At 37.8% G+C, this 26,381-nt stretch overlaps 1 protein-coding gene across 1 annotated transcript in view; it reads left to right on the top strand.

Annotated features, from left to right (window-relative positions):
- The window catches only part of MYO16 (myosin XVI), a 599,120-nt gene that overhangs the window by 121,011 nt on the left and 451,728 nt on the right, over window positions 1-26,381 (top strand). The window contains exons 5-6 of the mRNA XM_075562598.1: window positions 6,693-6,817; window positions 17,570-17,695. Coding sequence (XP_075418713.1) covers window positions 6,693-6,817; window positions 17,570-17,695 — 251 coding nt within the window. The remainder of the gene's footprint in view (window positions 1-6,692; window positions 6,818-17,569; window positions 17,696-26,381) is intronic.

The following is a 26,381-nucleotide window of genomic DNA, read 5'->3' as shown; positions in this document are numbered from 1 at the left end:
GCTCTGATTACATGCCTTAGGCCTCTGTCCCTTGACCACACTTCTGTTCTAATGTGTTTCCTCATCTCTCTGTGACCCTTGATGACTTTGAGCACATTTTCCATTGAAAAGCCTCTCCCCTGATAGCTTCCCTCTTTAGATAGCTTCCCTCTCCTCCTTTGGGATGTCAACTCACTCTCTTTGGGATGTTCCAATATGTCTAGCACTCTAGATTTTGGAAATTGCCCAGGCGTTGTGCCTGATTTTCTTCTTGGATTACTCTACAAGCCAGTCTTGGATGACCTCAGGCTCTGCTTGAAGGCAGTTCCCATTGACGAATTCTCAAGGATATATGTGTAGTGTAGGCATCTGTTAGGACCTCAGTCTTGTGTGCACAGTTTTATTAGCTACATTGACTTGGGTCAGACAAGAATATCTTCAATATGGAATTTCTTCTTCTTCTTTCATGCTCCAACTATATGGCATATATTCTGCCATCACATTCAGGAACCCAAGAATCTAGAAATCACTGTTTCCTTGACCTCAATCTCTCACTTCTAATTGTCACTGACCATTACTTTAACTTTCTTGATCTAGCTTCCTAGATATGTCCTCGATCATTACAGGTTAAACTTCCTTGACATGGCTCTATGTGCACATCTTTCTCACCAACGGTGGTGATATGACTGGTGTCTTAATTAAATTCCTGGTCTCTGTCTTCTATTTGGATTACTGTAGCAGTGTCCTCAATTGACCCCCTTAGTCCCCTTCTAGGCTCAGTCTTCCAATTCCTTCCTGGTTCACCTCACCCCATTATTCATACTGCTGTGAGGCCAACCATTCCACAGAGCTTGCTCCTGCTTAATACCTGCCACTCAAAAGGCTGCCTTGGCACCAGCCTCTTCAGAGTCACCCACAGCTAGAGGAGCAGTGCATACCAATTTGCCTGTTTTCTGAGCCGGGAGAAGAAATTGGATGAAGGTTCCTAATATCCTTTTGACTTGAGCGTTCTGATTTTTCTATGTTGAGAAAACCACCGTTGCTCATGTTGTCTTTGACACTCTTGTGCTTCCTTCAAGTCTCGCGTTTTCGGAGCACTGACCTTGGAGGTAACTGTTTGGTTAGCAACTACTCCTGAACCGAGAAAATCCATGTTCAATTTGATCACGGGACACATTACTGTGCATTGCAAATGCCTGGTTAGTTTGATTTCCTGCTTGAGGGCAAACATGATGTTCTATGAGTAACTAAACGATGACTCAATAATGTATGATAATCAACAAAACAACATGTATTATACTATGAAAGCACTGATGAGAAAGAGGAGTTTCCCTATAGGAGCTGCAAAGATTTTCACCAGTGAGACTTCAGAGCTGAGCAATAGAAATTCCTTCAGGAAACCCTGTGGTTCAGGGAGACTTAAGCAGAATGAGTAATTTGCATAAAGGCAACCTTCAATCATTGTCAATTTCCACTCACAGCAACTCTACACAGAGTTTCTGAGATTTTAAATCTTGACCAGAGGAGAGTCTCACCTGTCTCCTATGGAGTGGAACCAAGCATGTCGAAACCTCTGACTTAGTGCTTAGCAGTCCAAGCTTACCTGTGAGAGCAGTCAGGAATAGTTATGCAAAGGCAAGGAGGTGGGGGGGGGGGTGCGCATAAAAACAACAGACAGGGTGACATTCTGCCAGTGTGAGATGTATTTAGAGACTACAGTGTTGGACATGATTATCAGTCATCCATAACAGAGGCATACAGTTCCCTCTATGTAGAATGGAAAATGGAGATAACGACAAGTTGGGTTGATCTGAAATTAACATAACTGTAGGGGAAAAGGGTCCCCTTTTGGTTACACATGAGAATCCCATGAGCTTGAGTTGTTAATGCCATTTCATTTTCGCAGAACTATTTATTGATAGTGTCCAATGTGATCAGATAATAGCTATAGGATTTCATGTGATTCTTAGAGATTCCAGATAAATCATTATGTTTCTAAATGAAAGTGCCAGATTCTGGTCAAAATATTACATCTAAGCAAGGCATTTCATTTTTCAGAAGACAGTCTGAAAATAAAACTACATTTATTTTTTTACGTGTTGGAGCATTGTTGAGACTTTATGCATGTCTCAACTCATACTTACTTTATATATAGCAGAAGGAAGCTATTGCCCTATCCCATTCCATCCTCCCAATCAATGCTCTGCTTGCAGCCAAGGTGTCCATCTGTCTCATTGCAATTTTTCCTCTTTTTCATTGATCCTCTGCCTTACCGCGCATCATGTCCTTCTTCGGGGACTAGTCACTCTTGACTACGTGTCCGCACCACCTGAGACAAAGTCCTGCCATTTTACTTCAAGGAAGCATTCTGGCTTTACTTCTTCCAAGGCGGATATGTATTTGGCATATTCAACATTCCTTATCAATAAGATATTTCAAGTGCATAACTTCTTCCCCAGTCTGTCTTAATGTCCAGATTTCACTTGCATATAGGGTGATTGAAAATATCATGACTTGGGTCAGGTACAGCTTAGACCTCAAATTGACTTTTTTTTTTTAACACTTTGAAGAGGGGTCTTCTGCTTATATTTACATAATGTTATTTGTCACCTGATCTTGTGGCCGATTTTTCTTTAGACACTGTATGTCTAAATCCTTAGCACCTACAGGATTTTCTCATAATCTCATCATGATGGATATAGTATTGGTCTTATAGTAAAGATTTTTGTTTCCTTTTTTGTGGCAGTATTATGTTAGGCTGGGTTGTCTAGGGAAACAAAGTTAGTGATATCCATCCATGCACAATAAAGAACTTTCTATCAAGAAATAATTCTGCATCAAAGAGGCATCCCAGCCAATCAAACTCAAGTCCTTAAGCTCGGTGCTATCTGGGCGCTCTACAGGCTCTCTGGACGTAGGCCTATGGCGCAGAGAGGGAAAGCTAGATGCAGGCAGATCACGGACCCCTGGGTGCAGAGTTGCTTGGAGTCAAGGTCAGAGGAAACATGACAAGGTGCCAAGTTCCCAGCTACCAGGGCTGGGAAGCCCCTATGGGACTGTCCCTGGCAGCAGACACAGAGTCGTAGCAAGCAGAAAGCTGAGGGGCAGACAGATAGATAGTTCCCAGTTCTTCCCTTAGAAAAAGTACCTACCCACAAGGAGGCATCATCAGGCTGTGATCTAAATGACAGCTGAACTCCGCCCCTAATCAGGAGTGTCTAGTTGACATAATATCTAATTATCACAGGTGTACTCCATGCTGAAAGATTTGATCTCCATCATTAAGTGATTCAAATCCTTTTCCTTTTCAGCAAGCAAGGCCGTGTGTATCACCTGTTGTTAATTAGCCTTCTTCCGATTCTGATGACGCATTCTCCTTTGTGTATCTGGCCTCTTGAATTATTTGCTATTCATACATACTGAATAAGCATGGTGAAAGGATCCAACCATAACACACAACTCTTCTGATTTTAAATCAGGCAGCACATTCTTGGTCTGTGCAAACAACTGTGTCCAGGTCTATATGCGGTGCTAAAGATGGACAATGGACATCCTGATAAGTTTATACAGGAGCAGCATAGCAAAGTTTTTTGATCAAGCAAAGAGGGAACTTCTATTGTATAATGTATAAAGTTACTAAAAATGTGTGTTTCCTGAACACACAGCAAATATCTAAAGATGACATTTCATGTAGTATGGCCCTTAATACAAAGCAAATTTTAAAAATAATCAGATACAATCATGTTAGTCTTCTCTAGTATCCTCATGACAAGGACCAGAAATAGTTTCATTTCCCTTGACACGTTGAACTATAGCTGAATTTACAGTGGGTAATAACTTTATTGAATTTCAAAGTTTCTTCTCTTTCATCCTGATCCTAGCTGAGTATTTATGTTCTACTAGGCAAACAAAAACAAAATAAAAACAAAACCCCATAAAACAAACTCATTGCCATTGAGCCATAGCGACTGTGTTAGTCTGGTATTGAAGAGAAACAAATCCACAGCAACTCATGTATAAGTGAGTTTTATGTAAAGGTTAACTGCACATCAAGAAAACATCCCAGCCCAATGCTGCCCACGCCCACAAGTCCAACATTAACCCATACATCCGGCACCAATCCACAAAGTCCTCCTCCATCTCACAAATCAGACACAATGATGCCAACTGCAGGAGGAAAGCCGAGTCAGTGAATGTGTAAGCATCTCAGTGCTGGCAAGGGTCTCCACACGGGTGCTCCAGCACCCAGAGCTGCATCAGGGTAGGCCCATGTGGCTTCCCCTTGGGGATGTCTTGTAGGATGTCAGTCTTGCAAGCTGAAGCAGGGAACTGCTAAGGCATCTGCACCCTGATGCAACCATCACAAAGCAAGAGACCTGAGAACTCAAAAGGCGAGGTTTACCAAGCCATTTATATCTCCGCCTTTCCATTAACCCACCTTTAATTAACCCCTTCATTTAACCCCGGCCAGGTTGTCACAATAAACTAACTAACTCAGCAACTTTATAGGACAGGGTAGGGTGGTATTGAACTATGACCCTCGTGGTTAGCAGCCCAATGCACAACCACTACATCACAAGGGGGCCTTGTGTCCCAGATGGAAGTTACTCATCCAGAAATGGCATATGGTTATTCAGAGGCTGAGCTGTGGCTAGACCTGTGGTGTCAATACCAACTGAAGAACCCCCATATGTGTCACTCAGGATTCTAGAGTGTGCTTCAAGGTGCTCATATGCCATGCCTCTTCTAAAATGGGTTAGCTTTTGTGCAGGGTAGTTGATATAAACTATATTATCTGAATCTTAAATTTTCCTGTAATAATTTTGGTTACTCACTGCCTTCTCTTGCCAAGAAAATTGCTCCTACAAGAGTGGGATATAAGTCCTCAGGCAAGCTGACTGACAGATAATGACAGCTCCCTTGTATTACATGCTTACCCCAAGTAATATACTATTTTGTATACTTTAGGCATGTTAACACATTTTCATAATAATCTATGCAAGCGGAATGATTAGCTCTATTTTTCAAATAAAGAAACTGGGGCAGAGGGTAAGTTCACTTCCCATATGATTACAAAGAATAAGGAATAAGCACAGTATTCAAATACTAGTGGGGGGACTCCTGAACCTCTTCACATTATTGTTGATACAAGGTCAGAAACTAAGCTATGGAGGAAGGGAGATATGGTGCACTGCAAGACAGGAGGAGCATTGATGGCATGCACACAATAGCAGTGGCTGTGAGATTGACAGATCTTACTAAAGAGTCAAATTCATGGCCAGCCAGTCAATCCTGATTCAGCAACTCTAGCGGACAGAGTAGACCTGCTGCTTTGAGTTTCTGACACTTTGGGGGAATAGAAAGCCTATCTTTCACCTGCGGAGTTGCAGGCGGGTATGCCACCAGTGTTCCTGGCTTCATGAATACAAAGGTGAACATCAGGGGAAGGAAAACACAGACCCATCACAGACATGAAGATCACCCTACTGGGTATACATTGCCATGCTTTCTGGAAGGACTAAATCAGATGAGAGCTAGGAAGTTCCCAGCAGTGTGTTTCATAGAGCACTCTTTTAGAAGGAACTGGTATCTTTATTCCTATCTCAGTCATCATTATTAATATTTTCCTGGGGAGGAAAATAGATGACTCATAAATACTTAATTAATCCAAGAACCATTACTACAAAAGGGAAATACACAGTCAGTGAGAGACAAGCCACCCTGGCGATTACATATCCTCTCACATAGTCATTTCACTCAGCGTTGAGTGGAGAGATAAGCAGGAAGCCAGTAGATCGACCCCTCTATACACTCCCTTCATCATCAAACTATGGGTTTGTCAGTCCTTCAGTTTTAGCTGATCTCTGCTAACATTAATATTGTTGAAATACTGAACTATAAAATCTTTTTAAAACTATATTTTGTTTGGGGAAAAAATTAGGATGCACAGAAAAGTCATAAAAATGGCACCCAAAGTTCCTTTACAGCCTTCTCTAAACATCCCCCTCGCAAAAGTTGACATGAACCAAAGCAGAGGCATAACGACTGAGAAGCACTGATACCACACCAGGTAGCAAACTAAACCATAAACTTTTTTTAGAATTTCTTTCCAGTAAGTGTACACAAAGCAAAAATCTTGGCTAAAGTTTCCTGGTGGTGCTGTGGGTTCGATACTAGGCTATGAACCATAAATCAGAAATTCAAAGCCATGTTCAGATGCCCCCAGGATAAAGATGAGCTTAAAGGTTGGCAAGCTCAGATAACCTGTGTAAGTTAGCTATGAGTAGGAATCAACTCCTGGGCAGTGGGCTTTGGGGATTTCATTCTAATTTATACGCACATTATTTTGGTCAGAAATTTATAGCGAGCAGATAATATAACATTAGAACTTGCTTCAAGATGCCTTGGGAAGTGTGTGGTGATGTTCACAATAAATGAATTACGTCTTGCGAGCTGTTCTGGTAAAAGGCCCCAGACTACAGTCTCTGGGACATAGTGAGAGTAACGGTTCCCTGCCTAGTAAGACTGTCATCTCCTTGGGAATGAAACAACATGCAACGTGAGTGCTAGATGCTTTGGAGGAGAGTGAACAGTAGTAGTTGAGGGGAGACCGCACAAAGATATATGTGGAAAAAGAAAGAGGCAGCACTTTTGATCCTCAGCAGCTCAAAACATGTCTACAATTTTGCTTGAAAGGCTCTTTGTCTCCCCAGGAGTGGATCTATCCTCACTGCGCCAGATGAAGCTTCAGAGACCAATGAGTATGCTGACAGATATCAGACACTTCTTATCATCTGGAGGAAATGTTAATGAGAAAAATGATGAAGGAGTAACACTGGCAAGTTCATATATTTAACTCAAATATTGCTTACATAGAGAATTAAGTTGATTATGAAAATAATAGAATTAGTATAATTAACTTTTGAAGAGTTTTTGTTGTTTTTTTTCAATTCTACCCCTAATGCATATTCAGTATTGATATTTTGGAGAATGCATAAATATACAGGGAGAGGAGTGCAAAGCACTTACACCACACAGAGAAATCCAGCACATTTATATGGCACTTTATTCAAGTCCTAGAACATTTTCTGATGAGATTGGGGTTATTACTGTACATTGTTCTGTCAATCTGATGTTTCAGATGGAATAATAGAGTGCTTGTATATTAATTTTAAGCTGCACACACTGTGGGTGCTCCTACTGAGTAAATTTCTAAATGTTGTCAACATAAACAATTCCAATAAAATTAAAATTAAATGAATAATTTTAATTTCAATATAAGTAAAATGTTTAATCCTTAAAATATGAGTATTCATGTCATTTCCTGCTCCATGACATTTATCAAGCATAGTCTTGCTTGAGTTGAAGTAAACTGTGTCATAAAGAAATATATTAGGGACCAAAGGGAAATTTTTTGATAGGAAATAAATTAGGTTAGAAGTCACAGAGATGAACCTTTGAAGTGTCTGTTGCATAGAAATTGGTGGGAACAAGTAATAGATTTTCTGCTATGAATAACATGCTGAGAAATTGAAGACAGGTGAATCAGAAAATGACTTAAATATGTGGATTCTTTTGTCATTTGAAATTTAGGCCCGGTATATTTTGATGCTCATTAAATATCTCAAGCCCTCTAGATGGAATCTTCCTGGGAATTGACCTTAGTTTTGTTTTTTTAATCATTTTATTAGGGGCTCATACAACTCTTATCACAATCCATACATACATCAATTGTGTAAAGCACATTTTTACATTCATTACCCTCATCAATCTCAAAACCTTGGCTCTCTACTTAAGCCCTTGGCATCAGGTCCTCATTTTTGCCCCTCCCTCCCCGCTCCCCCCTGCCTCATGAACCCTTGATAATTTATAAATTATTATTTTGTCATATCTTACCCTGTCTAATGTCTCCCCTCACCCACTCTTCTGTTGTCTATCCCCCAGGGGGAAGGTCACATGTAGATCCTTGTAATCGGTTCCCCCTTTCCAACCCACCCTCCTTCTACCCTCCCAGTATGGCCACTCACAAAACTGGTCCTGAACGTATCATACTCCCTGTGTTTCCAGTGCCTATCTATACCATTGTACATCCTCTATTCTAGCCAGGTTTGTAAGGTAGAATTGGGAAAATGATAGTGGGGGAGGAGGAAGTATTTAGGGACTAGAGGAAAGTTGTATTTTTCATCATTGCTACATCACACCCTGACTGGCTCATCTTCTCCCCGAGATCCTTCTGCAAGGGGATGTCCAATGGCCTAAAAATAGACCTTGGGTCTTCACTCCACACTCCTTCCCTCATTCACTATGGTAAGATTTTTTGTTCTGATGATGCCTGAAACCTGATCCCTTTGACACCTGTGATTACACCGGCTGGTGTGCTTCTTCCATGTGAGCTTTGTTGCTTCTGAGCTAGATGGCCACTTGTTTACCTTAACGCCTTTAAGACCCCAGACACTATATCTTTTGATAGCCGGGCACCATGAGCTTTCTTTGCCACATTTACTTAGGCACCCATTTTGTCTTCAGCGATTATGCCAGGAGAGTGAGCATCACAGAATGCCAGGTTATTAGAACAAAGCATTCTTGCATTGACAGAGAACTTGAACAGAGGCCCAAAGTCCATCCACTTCCTTAATGTATTGCCATATAAATATATGTGCATAGGTCAATATTATCTTCTTAAGATGCTTGCTACATAGTTTAATATTTTGCAATGCAAGGTTTAATTTTTTATTTACTTCTTTTAACTTGAAAAATACTGAGTGTGTTCTTCCATTTTGATGTTTTTATATCTTTTGACCTTTCATGATAATGATTTCCTTTGTCTTCTGCAGTGGCCTTTTGTATTTTCTGTTCAGCTCTTTTACTTCAACACTTCTTCCAATTACTTTTGCCTCTTTGCCTTGCATTCTTAGCATCTCTTCTGACATCTGTTTTTATCGCTTCCAACCTCCTTTTTTAAAATGAACTTTATTTGTTTGTTTTTCTCATGTATATTATCAATGATAAATGCAAAGTAGGAAGTAGTTAAACAAGATATGGATGGTATTGTTAGCCTTTGAGTGGAATGGGTAGTATAAGACATTTTTGAGTAATTCTTTACAAATCATTAGTTAAGAAATGAGAACACTAACTGTGAAGATGTTTAAAGCACAGCAATATTAAGCGCAAAGACACCAGGAGAAGTTTCACTGAGAGGTCAATGTGGGTGAAGCAGAGTAAACGAAGAGAGAGATGGCATGACACACGTGGAATTCTACAAAACAAACAAACACCATGCTGACTCATAGTGACCCTCTTAGGGATTCTAAAACTATAGTTGTTTATATGAGTAGAAAGCCAGTCTTTCTCCTCTGGAGCTGCTGGTGGATTTGAACTGCCAATGTGGATCTCAGTCCAACATGTAACTATTACATGAGGAATCTATTACTCGGAGTGAGATGGAAGATTTCAGGTAATTCTGAAAAGAGGAAGAAAATCATCCTACTTCAGTTTTAAAAGGATAACCTATTCTTTCTGTTGCATGATAGACAGTAAAGGGGAAAAATAAAGTTAGAAGGTTTTCCTGTACAATTGGATTAGTGATGATATGGCTCAGACAATGATATATTGAGTTTATGTGTTATTGTTACATTTAAGTTATGAATTTATGAGTTATGGATATATTGAAAGTTTAGCCAATGGAATTTTCTAATAAAAAATGTAAGGGAAAAAGCCTTCAGGATGACTAATTATTTTAAGCCCCAAAATATAGTCTGATAAAGTTGACAACAAATGAGATAGAGAAAGCCGAGGGAAAGGGGGATGTGAAGCAGAGACTGTGATCAATTTTGGAAGTGCAAACCATGAAGTGCCTCTTGGACATGTCAATAGAGATGTCCAAGTGGAATTTCGGTGTTGTAACTTGTAATTCAGAAGAAGTAATTTTAGGGAAATTAGTATATATCATCTATACTATTTAAAGCTATGCTACTAGATAACATCAGTTAATGTAATCAGAGGGATGTGAATTAGAATGAAAAGCAACCAGAAATGTGATAAGGAGAAACAACTGAGAAGGGAATAAAACCAGGCCCAGAGTGTCCTAGAAATCTAATGAGAGAATGACAAAAGGAGGCCCTGTTGAGCCATCAAACATTACTGAGACTTCAAGTGCTATGGCACTTGACTCCAAAGAGTTTTATTTAGTGGGCATTGAGGGGAGTGTTTTTGGTCAAGGACTATTTCAGCAGGATAATAGAGTCAAAAGGCAGGTTAAATTGAACTCTTTTATTGATAATGTATTAATTCATGATTGTCTAACACATATAGAACACAATGGAACTTTTGCTTGGTAAATCAATTTTATAAATCTTTGCTTGTTTAAATCACTGTGTAATAAAAAGCGGGCATACATATTCCGACAGACAAACTGTTGAAAGACTTATTAGAGAGCAAGACGGTGCTATCATTTTCAGCCCTATTCAATTTTCATATCTCTTTTGACCATTGTATATTTCATCGGGAGCATGAATGCCATTGTCTGATGTGTCATTGCTAAAGATGTTTTACCAGTCCACAGACTCTCTTATTACTCTCTTGGTGAATTCGTTCAATGTATACAGGCATTTTATCTTCAGTATATCCCATTTGTCAAGTTGTGCCTTCCCTATTTCTGATAACCTATGTATTCCCTGTGCCAAAGTTTTCGAGTGGGTCCCAATTCCCTCACTGATGGCCCTAATATCTTGGAGTTTAATTTCAAGGTCTATGATCCACCTTGAGTTTATTCTTGTGCATGGAGTGAGATAAGGGTCTTGCTTCATTTTTCTGCAGGTAAATATCCATTTTTTCCAGCACCACTTGTTAAAGAGGGCATCTGCTTCCCATTGGATATTTTTGGGGCCCATATCTTATCAAAGATCTGTTGTCTGTATGCTGATGATTTAATTTCTGGGTTTTCAATTCTTTTCCATTGGTCTGAGTATTGTGCTAATACCATGCGGTTTTGACAACTGTGGCTGTATAGTTTGTGCTAAAGTCAGGTAAAGCAAGCCCTCCCACTGTATACTTCTTCTTGAGGAGTTCTCTGCTAATTCTGGGCTTCTTCCCTCTCCATATCAAGTTGGTAATCAGTTTTTCCATTTCTTTGAAGAAAGATGAGGGCAATTGTATCAGGATTGCTTTAAACATATAGTGTATTTGGCAAAACTCACATCTTGACTATATTGAGTCTTTCAATCCATGAGTATTGGATATTCTTCCATTTGTTGAGGTTGCCCTTGGTTTCTTATAATAGTTTTCTGAGGTTTCCCCACATAGATCTTTTCTTCTTTTAATCAGGTATATCTCTAGATATTTGAATTTGTGTTTGGCTATTGTGAAGGGTACCACCTTTTTTATCTCCTCTTCTGTGGTCTTATCCGATGTGTATAAAAATCGATGGACTTCTGTTTGCTGATCTTGTATCCTGTCACTCTGCCAAACTCCTCTATTGCTTCCAGTACTCCCCTTGTGGAACTTTTGGATTTTCCATATATAAAATCCTATCATCTGCAAATAACAATAGTTTCACCTCTTCCTTCCCCACACGAATACTTTTGATGTCTTTTCTTTGCCTTATGCTGTTAGCTAAAACCTCCAGCATGATATTAAATAAGAGTGGGGACAAGGGGCATCCTTGTTTGGTCCCCTTTTTCAGTGGGATTGTGTTCATCTTTTCTCCATTGACTTCCACGTTGGCTGGTCATTTTTCATATATAGCTTGTATTCTCTTGAGGAATTTTTCTTCCATTCCTATCTTCTCAAGTGTCTTAAACAGGAATTGGTGTTGGATATTGTAGAGTGCTTTTTTTGCATCTGTCGATATTATCATGTAGTTCTTATAGTTTTTCATGTCAATGTGACAAATAATAACGGTCTTTCGTATGTTGAGCCATGCTTGAATCCCTGGTATGAATCCCACTTGGTTATGGTGAATTTTTTGTTTTATATAATTTTGTATTCTATTGGCTAGTATTTTGTTAAGGATTTTTGCATCGATGTTCATTAGGGATATTGGTCTGTAGTTCTCGATTCTTGTGGGATCCTTGCCCGGTTGAGGCATCAGAGTTATACTAGCTTCAATGAAGGAGTTCGGGAGCCTGCCATCTTTTTCTATGTTCTGAAAGAGTTTTTATAGGATTGGTGCTAGTTCTTCCCTAAATGCTTGGTAGAATTCTCCAGTGAAGCCATCTGTCCAGTGGATTTTTTTGTTGTTGTTGGTAATCCCTTGATAATCTTGTCTATTTCTTCTATTGCTATGGGTCTGTTGAGATCCTTGATGCCCACCGAGGATCGTCTAGGGAGGGACTGTTTTTCCAAGATTTTGCCCATGTCTTCCAAATTGTTGAAGTCATTGGAGTACAATCCTTCCTAGTACTGTGTAATTATCCTTTTAACTTCATTAGGGTCTGTTGTAATGTCCCCTTTTTCATCCCTATTCAAATTTGTTCCCTCCTTTCTTTGGTTAGATTTTCCAGTGATCTGTCAATTCTGTTTACCCTTTCAAAGAACCAACTTTCAGCAGTATTAATTTTTCCCATAGTTTTCTTACTTTCCCTCTACTGGACCTCAGCCCTGGTTTTTATAATTTCTTTTCTTTTGCTATTGGTAGGATCGTCCTGCTGACTCTGCTCTAGTTGTTGTAAATGTTGTGCCAGCATATCAATCATGGGTCTCTCTTCCTTTCTCAGGAGTGCTTGTATTGCTATGAAACTTCCTATGATAACTGCCTTTGCTGTGTCCCATAAGTTTTGATATGTAGTGTGCTCATTTTCATTGGTTTCCAGAAATTTCCTAATTTAATCTCTGATCTGTTCCAGTACACACTCCTTTTGCAATAAATGTTATTCATCCTCCAATTGTTTGCTCATGTCTTCTTAGTCTTCCTTTCGTTGATTTCCAGCCTTATGGTAAAGTGGTCAGAGAGGTCTGTATGATATCAATGTGCTTAAATTTATGTAGATTCGCCTTACACCCCAGCATGTGGTCTATCTTCAAATATGTGCCATGTGGGGGAGAAGAATGTCAATTATTGTTGTATTTGAATGAAAATCTCTGTAAATATCTATTGGGTCAAATGGTCTAATTATAGTGTTTAGATCTCTAGCCTCCTTGTTGAGTTTCTTTTCCTGTGATCTATCTTTCTCAGAGAGCAGTGGGTTGAAGTCACCCACTATAATTTTTGAAACTGTGATTTCTTTTTCATCTTTTGGAGTGTTTGGTTGACTTATTCAGCAGGTCTCTCATTCAGGGAATATATGTTTACAAGGTTTAATGGTTCTTTGTGTACCATTCCCTTGAGCATTATATAGTGTCTCTCCTTATCTCTTTTTATGGTTTTCACTTTGAGGTCAATTTTATCCAAGATTAGGATTACAACCCCTGCTTTTTTTTGAATTATTGTTTGCCTGGTATACCTTAGTTCCAGCCTTTGATTCTCAATCTATTTTTGTCTGTAGCCTTGAGATGTGTCTCCTATATGCAGCAGATTGATGGGTTGTATTTTCTAAGCCAGTCTGCTAGTCTGTCTTTTAATGCCAGAGCTCAGGCCAATGATATTCAGAGTTATTTATCTCTATGTGTGGACTCTGTGACGTCATCTTATACTTTTTGTGTTGGTTGTTTTCCTACTTCCCTTTCTCAGTGTGTTGTGCATGTGTGTGTGCGTTTGTGTGTGTGTGCGTATCATTCTTGACTTCTTTCCATCCTTAAGCCAGTGATATCCTGGGGTGTGTTTTCCCTTTGTGCCCTCTGAGTAAGGTTATTCTATGTGGTGGTCTCTTATTTATGCTTGGTGAATTTTGTTCTTCTGCCCATACTGGGTCGGCAAGGATCTTTTTTAGGGCTGGGTTTCTTCTAATGAATTTTTTGAGTTTTCCCCTTCTGGGAAAACTCTTACTTCTCCATCTATCTTTATCAATACTTTGGCTGGGTAGAGTATTCTTGGGTTTACACTGTTTTCCTTCAATTTTTGAAATATGTTACTCCACTCTCTCCTCTTCTTCATAGTTTCTGCTGATAGGTCTGAGCATATTCTTATTTGGGAAACTTTATATGTGATTGCTTGTTTTTCCCAGCTGCTGTTATGACTTTTTCCTTTTCCTCAAAGTTCTATAGTGTAGGGATTCTGTCTAGCTGGTGTTCTTTCAGCCTCCTGAATGGTTGCCTAGTTTTCATTCATTAAGCTGGGGGAGTTTTCCTCTACAAATTCTCTCACTATTGTTGCAGATGACTTCTTTGTTGTGTCTTCCTCCGGTAAGCCAATAATTCATTGCATCAGACATAGCTCTTAGGTTTTCTTCAGCTTCTCTGATGATCTTGTTAGATTTTTGTTCGTGTTTGTTAAAGTCTGCTTGGCTGTCCTCCAAGTCACTGATGTGGTTCTTTTCTTCCTCCAGGTGATTTTCGAAGTCTGTGTTTCTGCTACTGGTTAGGGAGCGTGAATGATGCAAATATTTGTTTGTAATAATAACTAACACTTGCAGAGATCATCTGTGAGTTTTTCACAAGGAAAGTACAGTGAACTTGAGGCTAAGAAATTGTCCTTTAAAGATCACAGTATTCTGCAGCAGTTTAATCCTTACTGTGAATCCATTTATTTATGCTAATGACTATCAATCCTTGGCATTTTCTCTTCCTTAAGGTATGCAGTGCTTCCTGCCTATTGATAGAGAGAAGGATAAAAGGACACTTTGCTTACTTGGTGATTTCTCTATAGAGCTTGGATTTAATGCCAATTGTGAATTAAAACTAGGCACATGTCCTCACAATGCTAAATTTCATTTCAAATGAGAGGAAGGAGTCAACAATAGGCAAAATTGGAAGAAATTTCTTCTTAGGTGATTTTGATACCTAGTCCTTTCTTTTTAAGAATATGTAATAATATAATTAAGTAGAACATTATTTTTAAAAATATCTTTATTTTAATCTCATATTCTTCCTCAACATTTTAGATGAAGACTGAAACTACATCAATTCTCATCCCTTTTAGACATACATATTTTTATATAGTTACTTTATATCAGAAAATATAGAGATTAGAGATTAGCAATTTCAGTTCCTAATGTTAATGTGAATTTTTAACTTGCATTACACTGAATTCTGTATTCCATTGTCTCTGACCAATGAAGCCTGTGCTTTATTGTCAAGAAAAAAAATTTTAAATGAGCTAAATAGGTAATTACTGTAAGTTGAAGGAAGTTTTGCCCTAACTCATGGATTGTGCAAAAATGATCTATTGTTGGGTTTGACTGGTTCTAGATAGATTGTGGTGTGGTTTTTTGAAGGCTAATGCAATCTACAATGCTTAACAAAAATCTTTGTTCTTTCAATTAAAAAAATTAAAATTCTACATAGGATTACAAAGAAAATCAAACATATTTAAGCACACTACGTAGTACATCATAATATTAGATGATATACATATTTAATCATGATATTAAAGTCATAATGTTAAAAAGCAAACTGGTGGTATGGAAATACATTGCTGTCTTATTTATTTACTAACAGGATCTAATTATAGCCATGATATAAAGTTGTATTAAACATAATATTTTGAGAGTTTGTTGTAGTAGTGGTGTGATGTGAAAATATCTTTAACTTCTTTTGATCATAAAGTCAAAGATTTGCTGCCTGTGTTTATAATGAAAGAGTATGCTAAATTTGAGTTTGAGATCATGAAAAAATATAACTAATTTCCCATCAAAAATGACAACCCACTTAACTTCTATCCATGGTTGTTTTGGGGACAGTGGGCTTTGTTGTTAGTAAATCCTAATTGCAGTTAAAGTTTGAAAATTCACCCAACAAGGAGCCTTGGTGGGATAGAGGTTATGAGTTAGGCTTTGGTACATCAGTCCTACAGTTAGAAACCACCTGCTGCTCCTTGAGAGAAAGATGGACTTTTTACTTCTGTCAAGAGTTACAGTCTTGGAATCTCACCAGGAGTCATCCTATAGGGTCACTATGAGTTGGGACTGAGTGGATGTCAGGGAGTTTTGAGAACAATACTGAATGAGGAGTCCTGGTGGGACAGGGTTTGTGCTCTGGGTTACTAACTTCAAGGTCAGCAGTTCAGAACTTCTGTGAGCTGGTCCTCAGTGGGAGGAGGACCAGGCTTTTCACTCAAGTCAAAAGTTACAGTCTTGGAAACTCACAGGGACACTTTGACCCTATCCTGTTGGATTTTGATGAGTTGGCATCACTCAGTGGCAAAGTTTTGGGGTTTTTTGGGGGATAGTAATGAACAAGAGTCCTAATGACATGGTGATTATGTGTTGGGCTGAAAGATCAGTAGTTCAAGACTACCAGCCAACCTGTGGGAGAAAAACAGGGCTTTCTATTGCTGTGGAGCATTGCAATATTGGGAAACCCATGTGGGGAACTCTGCCCGGCTTGTTAGGAGTTGTAATGATTTGATGGCCATGAATTTGGTTTTCCAGTATCACATGGGAACCCTAGCGGCTACCAATTGGACTTTCTTACCTCCAAATCTGTTCAAACCCACAATCTGCTCTGTGCGGTGAAGGATGAGACATTACACTTCTGTAGAGAGTTACTGTCTCAGAAACTGGAGGGACATTAGGTCCCTTCCCTACTGGGTGTTCATACGTGGGAATCGATTTGATGGCTGTGAAGTCACAGCGTTTGCTACTTTCAAATTATTTTTCCTTTGCACCATAGTTTGTTCACATTAACTAGTGTGTCTAGGAAATAATTTATCTATTTAATACACTTATTTAAATGGAGTACACTGTTATTAACTTCAACATAAAAGGCATAAGAATTCATCCACCTGAAAAATTTGAAAACACTTTACCACGCCTCCTCCTCCTCATAATTCCTAAGGCCTCTTAAACATTTCTAGATTTCAGAGTACATTAGGATATTGTATGGAGAGGATGTGTACATGGTATCTACAAAATTTTAAAGTCTGTCAGGGTGAATTAATTCTTTCAAGTGCTCATTTCTCTGTACTCTGGGCTGCTTACAGCAAGGTCAGAAGATCAACCCATTAGCCACTTTTCAGGCAGAAGATGGGCCTGCCTCTTCCCTCAAAAATTTACAGCATCAGAAACCCAATGGGGCAGGACCACTCTCTTACAGGGTCACTCTACATGGGAACCAGTGGATTTATGTTTGGAAACAAAGCATTTATTACAGCTCTTATTTTGCCCGTGAGTCTCTATATTTGAGAGTCTGAAATATTAGAAGAATAAGTCAATGTTTGACTGTGGGTTAAGAAATTATAAAAAATATTTGAACATGTCAACATTTTATATTATACTTATAACTATCCATACAACAGTGGAAGGGCACATTGAAGGGCGAGGAACAACTTAAAGAAGGTTGCTTGGTCAGAAATACTAGAAAAATAGTAAATATCCCTGAGATATTATGAAAAAATGTGAATGACCTTGGCTTATGCCAACAAACTTGGAGTATTTTAATGTTGCTTTGTTTTGTTTTCTAAACTCTAATTCCAATGCTTAAGTAAACCACTAACTACATGTATTGACATGACTGTTCCCGTTTGTTTCTTAAAATAATCAGGTCTCTCTCCTTGCAGCTACATATGGCGTGTGCCAGTGGCTATAAGGAGGTGGTGTCTCTGATCTTGGAACATGGAGGAGACATCAACATAGTAGATAATCGGTACTGGACTCCACTCCATTTGGCTGCAAAATATGGCCAGGTAAAGTCTTTATGAATACTCATTTTTTAATTAACATGTCATTTAATGTTGTTTTAAAACCTACATTTTAAAGCCTACATGAGCTGTCATGTAATTTTACTTTTAATATCATCATTTCACTGTTAAATCTAGCAGGAGGAATAGGGAGACATTAGCCTGAGCTGATGTATTTTTTAAAAAGGCTTTTTTTCAAAACATTTATTTTAATATTTAAATTTTAATATTTATCCTAACGCTTGAAAAAGAGTGATAAAAATCTACTAATTTATGAGTAATTAAGTTTTGCCAACCAGAGAGATGGTAACGGGATGAATACACAATTATCTAAGCGGTCCATATACAGTGACTGGTACTAGCTTATTTTCTACCAATTGAACATGTATCATGTGAAATACAGGCTTTATACAGCCATGGCGAAAATAAACAGATAAACTATTAAAGGGGGTTGGCTTATGGTGAAAAGACATTGGTTTTTCGGGATAATTGTAGGTTTAAAATTCTCTGGCAACTCTGTGCCATCCAATCAATGCTGACTCATAACTACCCCCCTTGTAGGCTTCCAACCCTCTAACTGCTTATGGGAGTAGAAAGCCCAGTGTCTCTCCCACGGAGTTGCCGGTGGTTTCACATGGCCAACTATATGAGGATTGCAGGCCAATGTGAAACTACTACTGTTCAATATTTTAAAATATTTAAACAATTTAAGAAATGATTCAAGGATTAACCTATAGGCCAGGCCATGTCCTGGTGGCATAACAGACTTAAGTTCAAAGACAATTACCATGTCTTCTATAGAGCTTTTTGGAAAATTACAGGCACTTACTAAATTTAAAGTCGCAATGATTAATAACAGATAAAATTAGTGGATATCAATATTTTTACCCATTGCATTATGTTGTTTTTTTTTTCTTTCTAAATCTGTACCCTTAATCTAGAGATACAGAGTAGTGAATATACAAGAGAAGCAGGCCTCAGAACCTACATTCACTTTCTGAGATGCCCCGTAATTAAGATAGATGCTTTTATTATTACTTTGTCAGTGTACCCATGACATTTCCATCAATTATCATTTATTAATGGCAAGTAAATTATGAAGCCTTGCAATTTCTCCTCATTTTCAAAGTGACCTCCAAAACATTTGACCCCCAAATGACAGGGAAAAAAAAGTTATTTCTCAAAGATTTCTTTCCTACCTTCTCTCCTCTCCTCTCTCTGTCAATGTCTGCCCCTCTCTTTTCGACCCACACATCTGCATTCCATTTTGCTTAGCTAAGTGGTTAAAGACAGCAATGGTTTGAAGATTTATGTGGTCTTCTCAGAGGACTAGTAATGATCCAATTCCCAGTTCTACCTGACACACTGGTGTGAACTTCAACCTACTTCCTAATTTTCATTCCACAGTCCAGGACCCTGGTTCTTCCATTAGTGAGAAGCATCAGCAGCCATTAGAATGGACGAGGGCTTGGTGGCTCAGATGATTTTCATAGTGAAAGTGGAAGCAACAGCTCTGTGCTGAACATCACTGTGAATGCCTCCTTGTCTGTTGACGTTGTTACTGGAGTTGCGTAAATAGGTGTCCAAGCCACAGTTTTCTGGGCAGAGTCATTTATAATGTGTAGATGAGAGCACTTAAAAAAATTAATCTTTATGCTTTCTTCCTCTAGAAAATGACTAAACATTAATCCAATATTTTTGAAATTTTTATACTTTAGAGTATTAAATTTAGTTATTGAAGGTCATACATGTCTTTTTCATTTTGTTCGATTCAATCATCTGAAAGGGGTCTTAACTAGAATGTCAGCTCCCCCAAGAGAGATACCCTATTTGTAATTTTCAACATGTCCACCATGGAGACCCAGCAAGGGCGAGAACTAATTCTAACTCCTGGAAGTGGACCCACTGCAGTCAAGTCGATGCCAACTCACAGGGACCCTACCCTCTGCGACAGGGTAGAATGATACTGTTTATGGGAGTAGAAAGCTCTGTCTACTGTCTACTGCCATTGAAAAGTATACATGAGGATTATTCTGGTAGCCATAGATGATGATATTATTTCATGATTGCAATTTTTAGGAAAATTAGTTTATATTAAATAACATTTTGATTCATAAAACTCATTTCAACTATATATCTTTTAAAAAATCACATGACTTTGAGAATTATTGTTTTTTGTCATCTACCCAAAAAGGTATCCATTCACTTCTTTTCATAAATTATATTTTGGAAACAGATTTTATTTATATATAAATGTATGTATATATATATATATATACATATGGGAAATTTATCATGCTATCTGAAAAATTTACTGTAAATAAATGTATCTGTTTATATACACACATAAAACATTAGCCACCCAAATGTTTTAGAGACTAATGATATTTTAGAGACATGCACTGAAGTTTTACTTCCTTATAAATATCTTAAAAATGTATCTACCTTTATGAAATAAGTAGTTCATCATTTATAATGGATATATTATTTTCAATTAATCCAGGAAAGTGTAAATTGCCTTTTATAAACATATTAACCTCTCCAGTATGACTAAAAGAAATGCCTGCTCTTGTCTAAAACTGAGAAGAAAATAACTTATATGAGCAATGAATTTCTTAATTTCATACATTTTAATAGTAAATAAAATAAAATTTGATTATAGTTTAACATATATTATTGCTAATATAGGCAATACAATAAGTGGTATTATATCAACAAAATGTATGGGCATGTTGAACTCTATATATCCTGTCAGAAAGTATTTAATTTGATTTAATCCACATATATTGGTGATCACAATTGTTTTCAGATCTATATTTCCCCAAGTACATAAGAACCAAGGACGGGTCTTTCTCATCTTTCTCTGTTTTCCATGTGTAGGAGGAAACTTATTCATGCCAACAGTTTCACATTGTCTCTATATGTGGTGACTGAAGTGTTTCCCCACATACACCTTGTATAGGAACACTCTGTCTTTCCTATATCATAGTGATGATCACAAATTGTTGTTCTGGTTTGTTTATTTGTCTTTGTCACCTTTAGTCTATAAATACTGAGGACAATCACAACATCTGTTTTATTTTACCATTGTTTTCCCATGGTGTCTAGCATGGACTAACACATACTATTCAGTGAATGTCAACATTGCCAGATGCTGTGTTATAAATCTATAATGTACTCCCAGATCATACCTGATTTTTAGGTGACAGTGAGGCTATTAGAAACATAATTGATCCATAAGCAGCACATCTTTCCAATTAGGGATTAATCACATGTTAGCCAATAAAAAGTTGCTTTTATGAATCACAATAAGTGAGAAGGTGATAGTGTAAAACAGATGAGCAGTCCACCTGTGCCAAGAAACTTCACGGCAAGAATGATGATATCCACCCACATGCCATCTTGTCATGAGTGAGAGATTTAAATGGCAGAGTTTTGTGACACGCCTAACCTCTCCTCCTCACTTCAGGAAATCTGTCCCCCTTGATATCGATTTTTCCATGGTTGCCCTATACTTGGCATCATGATTGAAGAATACAATATGATTCCATATACCTCCATCTGGCCAGGTAGGGCTATCAACATGTGTCGTCAAACTGTTGTAAATTTGGAAAGAAAGTACTAAATGATGGGGTAACTTCAAATAAAGTGAATAAATAATAATATAATAAAAGAGGTAAGTCATAAAGATTTAGTAAACACTAAGACAATAGCAATGAATAACATTATAAGAGAACTGACAAAGACAAACAAACAAAAACACAGCACAGAAAATTATGTGGAATAAAGAAATCAGCAACACTACAAAAACTACCTAGCAAAATGACAGCAAGAAATTCACACCTATAGTTACCTTGAGCACAAATTGATTAAATATAGCAATCAAGAGTCTGAGAGAAGCAGAAGGGATAAGTACATCAAGGTGTTATCTGAAAGAGACACCAAGACCAAACAGAATAGCATTCAAATGTTGAAGAATAAAATGGAATTTGAGTGACAATATTAATTTCTAATAAAATAGTCTATAAGGCAAAATGTAGCCCAAGAGACAAAGACATCCTTTATACTAATTAAAGAGTCACTTAAACAGGAGGACGAAACTATAAGATCTAAAGACCCAGTGACAAAGCTTCAAAAGGAGAGAAGCCAGTCAGGGTGCAGGGTAGCACTGATGAAACACACAACTTTCTTCTGTTTCTATAATGCTGCCTCCCCCACTATCATGTTCCCAATTCCAGCTTACAAATCTGACTAGACAAGAGCATGTACACTGGTACAGATCAGAGCTGGAACAACAAGGAATCCAGGACAGATAAACTCCTCAGGACCAATAATGAGAGTAGAGCTACCAGGAGGGTAGGGTAGAAAGGGGGAATCAATCACAATGATTTACATATAACCCCCTCCCTCAGGGATGGACATCAGAAGATTGGGTTAAGGGAGACATTGCAAAGTTTAAGACATTAAAAAATAATAATAATTTATAAATTATCAAGGATTCATGAGTGAGGGAAAAATAGGAGCTGATACCAAGGGTTCAAGTAGAAAGAAAATGTTTTGAGAATGATGATGGCAACAAATGTACAAATGTGCTTGACACAATGGATAGATGTATGGATTGTGATAAGAGTTGTATGAGCCCCCAATAAAATGATTTTTTAAATTTCAGAAATGTGAAATTAAATCCATCTAAAAATTAAAAAAAGAAAAATCCCCAAAATAGATTATCAAAATCTTGCAGAATTGGAGAGTAATCAATAACTCTTAATAATAATAGATTTTAATATACCATTATCAAGGAAAGGAGAGAAAAACCAGAAATAAACTCAACAGATACAAAAGAACTGAACAACACAACCAACTTCAGCTCTTGGACATGCATAGACAGCTCACACAGCAGCACAGTATACGTTCTTTTCTGATACACACATACTTTCCAGTATAGAGCTCCATAGGTGATGCCACAAAGTAACCTTCAATAAACTTATGTGCATCATGATATCACTGGCATATTCTCAGATCACAGTGTTATAAAATTAGAAATCAACATTTGAACATGAAGAGAAAACATCAACTATATGTAAATGGGGGTAAATCCATGATTAAAAACTATTAGAGAACAAAAGGGATTAAAAATGAAATTTTAAAAATTCATTTTCTCAAATGAGAATGAAAACATAATATATCAAAAGTTTGCAACACTATAGATGTAGTGAGCAGAAGAGAATTTATAGCAATAAACACACACATCAAAAAAGAAGAAAGAACCAAATTGAACACTTAAAACCAACATCTTTCAAAAATCACAAAAATAACAAGAAAATATGCCTAGAGCCACCATGAAAAAGGAAATGAATACTAGAATAAAAAGATATGAACCAGAAATGAGAAAAATAAGAGAATCAATGAGACAGGAAGTTTCTTTGAAAGCATTAACAAAATTGACCAGCTACTGGCAAATATAACAAAGGAAAAGATGTAACTGACATGAAAAGAAATTAAATGGGCACTATCACATCACAAACAATGGAAACAAAAGGATAATAACAGAATACTATACACCAACAAATTTGAAAACTCAAAAAAAAAGAAAAATTTGTAGAAACAACATCTACCTAAACTAACACAGACTAATGGCATAAACTAGAATTGATCCATAGCAAAAGAAGAAATTGATCTGGTCAGTAAGAAAATCCCAATTAAAAAAAAAAAGGCAGACCTAGAGAATCTCACTGCTGAAATCTATGAGACATGCAGAGAACTGAGACCAATTCCACTCAAACTGCACCACAACATAGAGAGGGATGGAAATCTCCCAAGTTCATTTTATGAAGCAAGCAAAACTGTGGAACAAAAACCAATCAAGCACATTAATAAAAAGCATTAAAGGCCATCCTTCATGAATATAGAGGCAAAAATTCCTAACAAAATCCTAAGCAATAGAATCCAACAGTATGTAAAATGTTAATGGTATGATTCATAGCAGATATGCAAGGATGGTTCTACATTAGAAAAACAGTCAGTGGTAAACCATCACATAAATAGAATAAAAAGAACCACCTGATCATATCAATTGTTGCAGAAAAGGCATTTGACAAAATCTAACATCCAGTCTTGATGAAAACATTCAGCAAAGTAAGAATAGAAGGGAAATTCTTCAGCATAATAGAGGGCATATCCACAAACCCTACAGTCAACTTTGCTCTCAATGGAGAGAAACTGAGAGCATTCCCCTTGCAAATGGGAATCAGACCAGGATGCCCTTTGTCACTCCTTTTCAATGATGGCTGGAATTCTCAGCCAGAGCTTTCAGATAAGAAAGGGAAATTAAAGGTATCCAAATTGAGGAAGAATTTAAACCCTCTCTATTTGCAGAGGATATGATCCAATACATACAAAAGCCCAAAGATGCAGCAAGAAAACTATTGGGGCTCATGGAGATTTTAAGCAAAGTTAGATGAACAACAAACAAACAAGTTTGATTCCTTTATTCTAGCAGAGAGCTCTGAAAAGGATATCGGGAAAACAATACCATTTATAATTGTCACCCAAAAGATGAAAAACAGAGAAATAAATAGAACCGCAGAAACAAAAGAGCTGAACCAAGGAAACGACATGGAATATATACCAGAGAAGTGCCGTGGCACAAATAGATGCATGCACACATAGATGCATTGCCGCACTCTTCACAAGATCACAAAGAAGGAGACAACATAAAGGTTCAACAGTGGAGAAATAAATAAACCTTGGCACATACACAATGGGAAACTCAAGGAAACCAAAGCCCCTGCCCTCCAGTCCATTCTGATTCATTCACACCCTACATGGCACACGTTTTGGGGTGTTAACTGCAAATTCAGCAGTTCAGACCATGGGCTATTCCATGGGAGAAAGCGCAGTCTTTCTACTCCTGTACAGAGTTACAGTCTGAATCACACAGGGGCAGGTCCACTCGGTTCTGTAGATTCACTGTGAGTTGGAATCGACTTGATAGCAGTGAGTTTGGGGTTTGTTTTTCTTTCCTCTTGTAGTAAACTCTATGTATATGTAAACACAATCCTCTAAAGTACAAGAACTTTGTTTTGTGTTATCTGTATATTTTGAGTTCTGCAAAAACATGCACTAATTGTGGATTCTGGGAAAACATAATAAATAAATATGACAAATACTGAGAAAAATATGACCTAGCTGGTATTCAGCCCTTGGTAACCCTGACCGTGTACTTTAGACAAAGCAGGGTTTTAGATTCTGTCCTTTTGAGATGTATAACATTCTCCACCGCACCACAAGGATCAGATTTGGTATTTCCACTACGCTAACTGAACTCTGTCTTAAACACTGCAGAAGACAAGTAAAGGAACTTCCATACTCCTGTAGACCAAGGTGCAATGTGCTCGTGTGAGAAGCAGCAGACAGCTTCTAGCCCAAGAATGTGGAGGTGGAAATCATTGGACTTTGCTGCAAACATCTTGCCTTGGGAATGCCCGATAAGTGGCAACTCAAGATTATCATATATGTGCTGCTTTCATACTCCCTTGGCATTTTTATGACATGGATCACATAGTTCTACCGTTGTGACTAAACATCATTGAAAATTTCACCTTATCTCCAAACCAAATTGTTAATATAGATACTATCCAGTGTAAATAATATTATATCCAATAATGTCCACAAAACCCAAATTGTTATTCTGTACAAATCAACAATCCTGAAGAAACTCCTGTGTATGTGCACCAAAAGCTAAAAATAAAACCACTTATAGAAGCATTATTTATAATAGTAAATAAATACATGGTTATAAAAAGGTTTGAATGTTTGCCAATGGGAAGCTAGGTAAATTGTGATGGTTTACTTATTTACCAGTTCAATGGATGCAGCCATAAACATGAATGATCCTTGGCCAAATCCATTAGCTCGTGGCATTAGCTCGTCTATTGAGTCATGAAAGAAAGACACTGGAAAATATGTACACTGTGGTTTCATTCCTTGGAAAAGGACATCATGCTTGGTGAAGTAGAAGGACAACAAACGAGAGGAAGATCCTTGACAAAATGGCTTGGCACAGGGGTTGCAGTAATGGACTCACACATCACAATTGTGAGGACAGCACGGGACCCGGCAATGTTAGTGTTTCGTTCTGTGGCACAGAGGGGCGCTAGTTAGGAATCTGACTTGACAGCACTAAACCAGGTCACCACCAACATGATGGTTCCGCTTCTCTAAATGCCCTCGCTAGAGAAACTAAATGGTAGATTTTTAGTCAATTAGTCCAAGGTACTAAAGGACCACATTCATCAGTCTCCACCACCCTGAGACAAGAAGTAGACAGTGGTAGTGGAACCAAGCTGCCACAATTTTGAAAAGGATCAACATTAGAAAGTCCTGCAAAGAGTGGGAGAAAAATGTAAACCAAATTCTTAAAATCATTTTTAAATAATCAGGCATGCAGGCCCCAAGTAATCACCCTTCACCACTTTTTATGCCTGGAAATAAACTCATTCATTTGGCGAAATTTTAAGCAAAAAACTAGACAGATCTGCAAGGGAACAGTAACTAGTGAGGTACCCATATCTTAGAAAAATCAAACGTTTGAGGTAAAAAGGGCAGCATTCACCCAAGAACAAAGTTCAGAAGTGTCACCAGGGAAGGAAAAAAAGCCACAAGAAACACTCTGGCCCAAGTAGGATATGTT

This window comes from Tenrec ecaudatus, chromosome 11, assembly GCF_050624435.1.
Source record: "Tenrec ecaudatus isolate mTenEca1 chromosome 11, mTenEca1.hap1, whole genome shotgun sequence".
In the NCBI taxonomy this organism is placed as follows: domain Eukaryota; kingdom Metazoa; phylum Chordata; class Mammalia; order Afrosoricida; family Tenrecidae; genus Tenrec; species Tenrec ecaudatus.
The sequence above is the reverse complement of the archived record's forward strand: the minus strand, read 5'-3'. Positions and strand labels throughout refer to the sequence as shown.